The sequence below is a fragment of the Salmo trutta genome, chromosome 6 (assembly GCF_901001165.1).
Source record: "Salmo trutta chromosome 6, fSalTru1.1, whole genome shotgun sequence".
In the NCBI taxonomy this organism is placed as follows: Eukaryota; Metazoa; Chordata; class Actinopteri; order Salmoniformes; family Salmonidae; genus Salmo; species Salmo trutta.
In genome coordinates this window covers 23,610,928-23,620,443 of record NC_042962.1, presented here as the reverse complement: position 1 = coordinate 23,620,443, position 9,516 = coordinate 23,610,928, and the positions used below count along the sequence as shown (strand labels likewise).

Genomic DNA, 9,516 nt, shown 5'->3' with positions numbered 1-9,516 from the left:
GTGAAGAGTGTGAAAGTGTGTGAGTGTGCGGTGTCACTATGCATGTGTGTGTGATTTATGTGTGTGAGTGTATGTAGTCTTTATCACTTGACTTGACCCACTTTATTGGTCTTCTCCTGGTGCACTCATTGGCCTGGGTTCACAGTTCAGATTTTCTACCTCATGTGGAAAGGAATGCTGGTGCGTGCCACATTTTTACCAACCAGGGAGGCTTGGAGGACTTCAAGAAGTCATTGAGTTGAGAACTGTGTATTGAAAGTACCCAATAAACGATAACATTGTGTGTGTGTGTGTGTGTGTGTGTGTGTGTGTGTGTGTGTGTGTGTGTGTGTGTGTGTGTGTGTGTGTGTGTGTGTGTGTGTGTGTGTGTGTGTGTGTGTTGGAGGGTCAGTGTAGTATGCGTGAGTGTGCGGGTAAAGTCCAGTGTGTGTGCATAAAGCCAGAGAGTCAGTGCAAATAGTCAGGGTAGCCATTTGATTAACTGTTCAGCAGTCTTATGGCTTGGGGGTAGAAGCTATTTATGAGCCTTTTGGTCCCAGACTTGGCGTTCCGGTACCGCTTGCCATGAGAACAGTCTATGAATCAGTGAAATGACTTCTTACACAATTTTACCTCAAGAAAACTCCCAGTACAACCTTTGGACTACTTTTTTTAAATCAAAGAAGTTCAATAAAATACTAAAAAAGTGAAATAATGTATTTAACGTTCATGTAATCTCTGTGGTTACGTTGCCAAAATATTGACTCTGTTGTGTTCTTTCTCAAGTGTAACCTGTAGTAACCCAAGCCCCATGATCAACTTCCTTAGGGGGATATTTGTATAGTTTTCTTATTTGTTTAGGGAAGTTGTTTGACTTTACACAATTTTATTATTTTTATAAAAGCCTTTTATTCTTTTATCTAAATTTGCAAACAAACCAACCCTTCTTGTTCCGAAAGGTAAGGTGTACTGGAGGAGTACAGTTTATAAATAAATATGCCTGTCAGTCTTTAACCAGTCTCTCAGTTATAAAAAGGCCACCAGCAGCCTCAGCTTTCTACTGTACCTGAATGAAGAACAAGCTCAAGTCATACGATGGGCTGCCAACGTACAGACTGCATTGAGAAGCCCTTGTCGAATCTCTTTGAGAAATTTGGACGAATTGTTGGCACATACCCGGTCTGGTTTTTTGTTATAACTCTAATAGTATCCGGAATTCTGGGAGGAGGGTTTTATTTTCTGAAAGACAGGGAGGATAATGACATTGAACGACAATTTACACCAAGGAGTGGACCCTCAAAGATTGCTAGGGCCTTTGTGAAAGAGAACTTTCCAAATGACGACACAGAGTTCTCAAGCCAGAGGCTCTATGAAGAAGGGAATTACGCATCAATCATCATGGTATCCAACGACAAATCAAATATTCTAACCACAGAAAATTTGAAGAACATTATCAAAGTGAACAATAAAGTTATAGATATCTCAGTTGATGTAGACCAAAGGGAGTTGAGGTTCAGCCATTTATGTGCAAAGACAAATGGACATTGTGTGTCAAATGAGATTTTAGAAATGATTGACTTCAATGCAAGCAGAATTGAGCAGACAAACATTACTTTTCCTTTATATACACACAAATCAAGACAACTCTTTCTGGGATCTGCAATAGGTGGGGTTCAAGCAAATGTCAAAAGTGAAGTCAAAAGTGCCAAAGCTGTAAAGCTTTTCTACTTCTTGGAAAGTCACACCACCAGAGCTGAGGCATGGTTAAAAGAATTCCAAAGGATCCTATCAGATGAGAGAGACAATGAAAATATTAAGGTATGTATGTCATTGAAATAATAGCATATATGTACTATAGCTTTAGCCAACCTTATGAGAGCACTACGACAGACAGGGTTGGGTAGGTTACCTTCCAGATGTAATTCGCAACATCCTTTCTGAATTTAAAAGTAATCCAAGAAGTAATCATCTAGTTTTTCAAAAGTATCTGTAATCTGATTACAATATTTTTGCTGGTAACATAACTGATTACAGTTAGTTTTTTATAAATCAGATTACATGTAACATGTAACTTACATGTAATCAGTTGCTCCTCAACTCTGACTACGGAACATTGAAAGAAAGTGTTATCAAGAAAACAAACTTAAAGTACTGGTGTACCACTTCACAAAGGTTACACAAATCAGCATTAACTAATCATTTTACATTTAGCAGATGCTGTTATCCAGAGTGACTTACTGTAGTGAGTGCAAAGATTTATGTACTGGTCCCCCATGGGAATCAAACCCACAACCCTGGCATTGCAAGCACCATGCTCTACCAACTGCGCCATTATAAGCTAACAATTATCAATTTGATTCACAAAACAATACTTCAATATTTGTTTTACTTTTACTGTTGACAAGATATATCCCAAGTATAAATACAGGAAAGTGCACACACAAAAGGGTAAAAAAAAATGTTTTGAGAAAAATAGAGGAGCAATAGAGGACAAAGAGGAAAGTGCCATCCATCAGCATGGACCAACATCCATGTGGAACGTTTCCGACTTGTAGAATCCATGCCCCGAAGAATACAGGTTGTTCTGTAGGCAAAGGGGGGGTCCTAGATGGGTGCACCTAATAAACTGGCAGGTGAATGTATGTTCTTGGTAACAAGTAAGTATCCGGTGGCACTAATGAGACATTAAGGGCATTTTCTGAGCTATAGTTCGAATCAGAGTTTGACTATTTGTTACATTGTATTTTTGTGATTTTTAAACTGGTTGGTTTCACATTCCCAAAATGTCAAACGAACAAAAATTCCTAAATAAAACCACGTGTTCATGCAATATATTTGTTTATTGGACAAACATAATCACGTTAAATCCATTTATGATTATCATGAAGCATCACTTGTCTTCCAATCTTCATATTACTTTCGCTCTGGTCTTTCAACAAAGTGCGGGAGCGCAAAGCCGCTCTTACTGCAAGGTGAATAGCCAGTAGCCTTTATCCAGGCATTGCCCCCATATCCCACAATCTGCATCGGATGCGCTCATAAATGCGCTCCTACTCACTGAATGTTTCAGAGATATCAAGTTATGATGCTGCGTGTATTTAATAAAATGCTCCCAGTCAAACAACCAATAATAATGTGCGCCTCTGATTCTTTTCCTGTGTTTGGTTCGGACTGCATTCTCACCTACAGCTAACCGAACCATGGTATGAACTGAATATGACTGAGACCACCCTTTTTGAGCGAACCACTGTGCTGTTTAGTGCGCTCCAGAATGCACACCCGTTCAAACAATCCAACTAAGGGGGAAAACGGAAACCCACCAGAGTGTGAAACCTCCTAAATTATTCAAGACCAAACAGTCGCAATTTCAAATCCCAAGAGGATTTATGTCAAGTATCCCTGAGCACTTCTAATTTTTAGTTTGTTTTTACTGAGTCAAGGTTCGGTAGCCGAACAGTACTACTGTTAAAAGTAGTGGGAACTATGGACGGAATTCTTCAATAAAGTGTTTGTTGTCATTCAATGAGATGCGACTAGTTTTCATGTAAAATTTTTTCACTTGAGAAATACTGCACCAAACATCGTAGTTAGATGTAAAATTGCGCGACTAAGACTTCCTCAACAAAAAAAGTCAAAATGAATTACAGATTCGTTGATTTATCTTAGATTATTACAGAATATGCTGATCAAGCGGGGACTGACTATGTTGTAGCTACCTTGCCTCAAGAGGGACAAAGGCGAAGGCCTTTAAGGGAGTATGGGAGGCACAGACATTCGTATCGCCTACACGGAATTCTGCTAGGAGCAAACCAAACCTATTATCAATCAATCAATCAAATGTATTTATAAAGCCCTTCTTACATCAGCTGATGTAACAACGTTACAAAGTGCTGTACAGAAACCCAGCCTAAAACCCCAAACAGCAAGCAATGCAGGTGTAGAAGGATTATGCAGCCACCTTTACAGAAAAAAACATGGAACTGTCATTTCTCTTTGCTTATTTGATCTGTTCTTGCCATAATATGGACTTGGTATTTTACTAAATAGGGCTATCTGCTGTATACCACCCCTACCTTGTCACAACACAACTGATTGGCTCAAACTCATTAAGTAATTCCACAAATTAACAAGGCACACCTGTTAATTGAAGTGCATTTCAGGTGACTACCTCATAAAGCTGGTTGAGAGAATGCCAAGAGTGTGCAAAGCTGTCATCAAGGCAAAGGGTGACTACTTTGAGGAATATAAAATAAATTATATAATGTAGAAATTAGTTAAAAATATAGAAAAACCCTGTAATGAGTCGGTGTGTCCAAACTTTTGACTGGTACTGTATGTACCGGTAACCTTATTTTAAAGCATTAACAAGTACGGTAATGGCATGGTTACAGCACTTGAAATATAGCACTCTGTACTTTGCTAGGCAGCTAAACATTGACTGGAGAACTGCAGCAAGCTACAGTACCTTCAGAAACTATTTAGACCCTTTGACTTTTTCCACATTTTATAATGTTACAGCCTTTTTCTAAAATTGATTAAATTGTTAGTTCTCAATCTACACACAATAACCCATAAAGACAAAGCAAATTTATAATTAAAAAAAGATATATATTGAAATATCACATTTACATAAGTATTCAGACCCTTTACTCAGTACTTTGTTGAAGCACCTTTGTCATCGACTACAGCTTAGAGTCTTCTTTGGTATGATGCTACAAGCTTGGCACACATGTATTTGGGGAGTTTCTCCTATTCTTCTCTGCAGATCCTCTCAACCTCTGTCAGGTTGGATGGGGAGAGTTGCTGCACAGCTATTTTCAGGTCTCTCCAGAGATGTTCGATCAGGTTGAGCCACTCAAGGACATTCAGAGACTTGTCCCGAAGCCACTCCTGCGTTGTCTTGGCTGTGTGCTTAGGGTCATTGTCCTGTTGGAAGGTGAACCTTCACCACAGTCTGAGGTCATGAGCACTCTGGAGCAGGTTTCCATCAAGGATCTTTCTGTACTTTGCTTCATTCATCTTTGCCTCAATCCTGACTAGTCTCCCAGTCCCTGCCGCTGAAAAACATCCCCTCAGAATGATGCTGCCACCACAATGCTTCACCGTAGGGATGGTGCCAGGTTTTCTGCAGACATGACACTTGGCATTCAGGCCAAAGAGTTCAATCTTGGTTTCATCAGACCAGAGAATCTTGCTTCTCATGGTCTGAGAGTCTTTAGGTGTCTTTTGGCAAACTCCAAGCGGGATGTCATGTGCCTTTTACTGAGGAGTGGTTTCCGTCTGGCCACTCTACCATAAAGGCCTGATTAGTGGAGTGCTACAGAGATGGTTGTCCTTCTGGAAGGTTCTCCCATCTCCACAGAGGAACTCTAGAGCTCTGTCAGAGTGACCATCGGGTTCTTGGTCACCTCCCTGACCGAGGCCCTTTCCCCCCCGATTGCTCAGTTTGGCCGGGCGGACAGATTTAAGAATCCTTCAATGAGGCCTTCGATGCAGCAGACATTTTTTGGTACCCTTCCCCAGATCTGTGCCTTGACACAACTCTGTCTTGGAGCTCTACAGTCAATTATTTTGACCTCATGGCTTGGTTTTTGCTCTGACATGCACTGTCAACTGTGGGACCTTTTATAGACAATTGTGTGCCTTTCCAAATCATGTCTAATCAATTGAATTTACCACAGGTGGACTCCAATCAAGTTGTAGAAACATCTCAAGGATGATCAATGGAAACAGGATGCACCTGAGCTCAATTTCAAGTCTCATAGCAAACGTTCTGAATACTTATGTAAATATGGGTATTTCCTATTTTTTAAAATATTTTTTTTATACATTTGCAAAAATGTCTAAAGACCAGTTTTCACTTTGGGGTATTGTGTGTAGATTGCAAAGGATTTTGTTTTATTTAATTCATTTTAGAATAAAGCTATAACATAACAACATTTTGAAAAAGTCAAGGGTTCTGAGTACTTTCTGAAGACACTGTATATGACATATTGAATAGAATATGAATGATATTTTCAAAACATTGCCTTTTCAATGTATTTGTTAATCATTTTCTCATGCTAAAACATTAATTAATGCAAATAACCATATTGTATAGTGTTACCAAGTACAGTAGTGGCATGGCTACAGCACTGTCACGGTCTTGGAAATGAGCAGACCAAGGCGCAGCGGATGTTGAGTTCCACATATTTATTACAAAGTGAAACTTTAAGCAAAAGCAAATAAATCAATAAACGAACAACGACTACATGGTGCACAAACACAAAACAATATCCCACAAACACAGGTGGGAAAAATAGCTACTTAAATATGATCCCCAATTAGAGGCAACGATTACCAGCTGCCTCTAATTGGGAACCAAACCAAAACACCAACATAGAAATGTTAAACTAGAACACCCCCTCGTCACTCCCTGACCTACTACACCATAGAGAAACAAGGGCTCTCTATGGTCAGGGCGTGACAAGCACTTAAAATATAACATTCTCTGTCCTTTACAAACCAGAGGAATCTTCTATACCACAGTTACGATACTGCTCTTATGGATTATTGACTTTTAAGTAGGCCTTAGATTGAAATATATATATATATATATATATATATATATATATATATATATATTTTGTTTAACAGTTGCTTCTCTGTGGAACATTTCATTGTGTAGGTGTCTTACTATACTTCACAATCGAAGCAGGAGGAGATAGAAAAACACACCACAGACGGGATTCCATTGTTCTCAACCACATATTCCCTTGCCATCGCCTTTTCAGTCATATCTTGCCTAAGGTAAGCAGATTTTTTGTTGTTGTTGACCAAATTGACCAGTCGCTGTCAAAGTATGGTAAATTGTCATTCAACTGTTGATCATTCCAGGTAAATTTGGTTGTTTGTGGATGACAACCATTTTGTCTTAGGCTGGACAATGTGAGGAACAAAGTGTGGGTGGCTGCTATTGGTGTCCTCTCTGCTGGCCTAGCTGTGCTGTCCTCATTTGGATTGATGTTTTACATTGGAATGCCCTTTGTCATTACTGTGGTAAACTGTCCTTTCCTTATACTTGGTAAGATCATTTATGGAGTCAATAATAAGTCAATTTTCAATGTCAGGTTAAATGCATTTCAAAGCTCCAACTGACTCTGTTCACTAGATGACAACAGCATGTAAACTTTACAGGAATTGGTGTCGATGACATGTTCATTATGGTGTCAAACTGGCAGCAGACCAATGTCAAAGACCCCGTGGAGAAACGCATGGCACACACCTACAAAGAAGCTGCCATGTCTATAACCATCACCACCTTGACTGACGTCCTTGGGTTTTACATTGGACTCATGTCCGACTTTCTGTCAGTACAATATTTCTGCCTGTATACAAGCACTGCCGTTATATTTTGCTACATTTACAATATCACATTCTTTGGAGCTTTCCTGGCATTGAATGGGAGGAGAGAAAGAAGCAACAGACACTGGTTGACTTGCATGAAGATTCCATCTGAGAATCCCAAAGAATGTTCTAATGGGTATAGTATGTGTTGTGTGGGAGGGAACTATGATAAAGCCACTGGGACAGAGAAAGAACAACCAATCAATCATTTCTTTAAGAAATACTATGGTCCTTTTCTGACAAAACCATGGACCAAAGTCATTGTCATCTTTATTTACGCTGGGTATTTGGCCGCAAGTATCTACGGGTGTTTTCAAATACAGCAAGGAATTGATCTTCGTGATTTGGCGGCTGATGACTCTTATGTTATTCCGTATTATGACAATGACAGGCAATACTTTTCTACTTATGGTCCTAATGTCATGGTAATTGTCAGTGAGAAATTTCCATATTGGGATAAGAACAAACGATCTGAACTCCTCTCCTGTATGGAGGACTTTAAGAAGCTTCAATTTATTACGGATGATTTGTATACATCCTGGCTAGATTACTATGAAGGCTATGCACGAAGTACACATTTAAACATTGATGATGAAATTGTATTCAGTGCAAATTTATTTTTATTTCTGAATTTGTACCCTGATTTTAAGCAAGATGTGAACTTCACCAGTAATGCTATCCATGCTTCTCGATTCTTCATCCAAACTGTTAATATAGTCAATGCCAGTATGGAAATTGAAATGGTCAACAGCCTTAAAGAAACAGCAGAAAGTTGCAGTGTTGTCCCATTGATAGTTTACCATCCGGCATTCATCTACTATGACCAGTATGCTGTTATAGTGAGTGGCACCCTCCAGAATATTGGAGTCACGACAGCAGTCATGTTGATTATCGCCCTTTTACTGATTCCTAACCCTCTCTGTTGTCTGTGGGTGACATTCTCCATCGTTTCTGTCATTGTGGGCGTCACTGGTTTCATGGCATTGTGGGACGTCAATCTAGACTCCATATCCATGATCATTCTTGTTGTCTGCATTGGCTTCACCGTTGATTTCTCTGCTCATATATCCTACGCCTTTGTCTCGTGCAAGAAATCGAGTGTCAATGAAAGAATTGTTGATGCTCTCTTTACTTTGGGCTATCCCATAGTACAAGGGGCTAGTTCGACCATTTTAGGTGTGGTGGTTTTGGCTGCTTCCAAGAATCATATTTTCAGGACTTTTTTTAAGATTATGTTCTTGGTAATGCTTTTTGGGCTCATTCATGGCATCACTTTCCTCCCAGTGTTTCTAACTTTATTCACACGCAACTCAGAAAAACAAAAAAGTGATCTGAAAAAAGATTTTAAGAGTGGGGTTATGCCGCAAATGAAACTTGACAAGAAGTGTGTAGCCTGTGACAACAAAGTATTTGTTACCGATAATTTTTGCAATGACAAACACACAATATGTACACAGAAAACCCACATTTGTGTAATACAAAACAAAAACAATTTGTCTCACACAATTTGGGCCACAGACCCTGACTGCCCATGAAGCAGTATGGTGATACTAGCCCAGGATGTCTTCATGTACTGTACAGTTTTAATAGATCTGTCACTGAAGTTATTATTTACCATGTGTGTCAATTAAGGTGCTGTTTACAGTTGTATTTCTTTGGTTGGTCTGTTTTTTAACCTTTTTAATATGGTATACAAAATCTGCTTATTTTGTTCTTTGACTGTATCTGTTGACTTGTGTATTTTTTTAAATGTCAAATAAAGGTTGTTTCATATGCCCTGTTTAAATGATATCCAATTGTATCACAAGTAGAAATCCTACATTTTTTTGTTGACTTTTTTATTTCAACTGTAAAAGGTTATTTTACTGTCACTGGTGTAGAGAGGAGGCAGTCGCAGGTTTAGAACTACTGAATTTATTTAAGCACCCTAGAACAAAGCAGGACGAAACCAGAACACTGTGGTGCTCAAAATATATCTTCATAAACAAAAAGGCACAGGGCGAACTATTAGTGCAAAATATAAATGCATCAGGAAATAGTAGGAGAAATTCTTCTCAGGATAACAAGTAACATTTACAATGACCGACAAAGACAAACGGCAGAGGGAGTACATATAGAGTGGGGATTGGAACCAGGTGTGTGTAATGAAGG

At 39.1% G+C, this 9,516-nt stretch overlaps 1 protein-coding gene across 3 annotated transcripts; it reads left to right on the top strand.

Annotated features, from left to right (window-relative positions):
• The first annotated feature begins 835 nt into the window (after window positions 1-835).
• On the top strand, window positions 836-9,241 carry LOC115195694 (patched domain-containing protein 3-like). 3 transcript variants are annotated; one of them, XM_029755824.1, is made up of 4 exons: window positions 836-1,797; window positions 6,647-6,768; window positions 6,897-7,042; window positions 7,156-9,241. In XM_029755824.1, exons 1-4 carry the CDS (start codon window positions 1,075-1,077, stop codon window positions 8,898-8,900), a joined length of 2,736 nt encoding a protein of 911 aa, XP_029611684.1. In that variant the 5' UTR covers window positions 836-1,074; the 3' UTR covers window positions 8,901-9,241. The 3 variants fall into 3 exon arrangements, with proteins under 3 accessions (XP_029611684.1, XP_029611688.1, XP_029611687.1); XM_029755828.1 differs by having other exon boundaries at window positions 6,897-7,209; XM_029755827.1 differs by lacking the exon at window positions 836-1,797 and having other exon boundaries at window positions 6,688-6,768; window positions 6,856-7,042.
• Window positions 9,242-9,516: the final 275 nt, after the last annotated feature.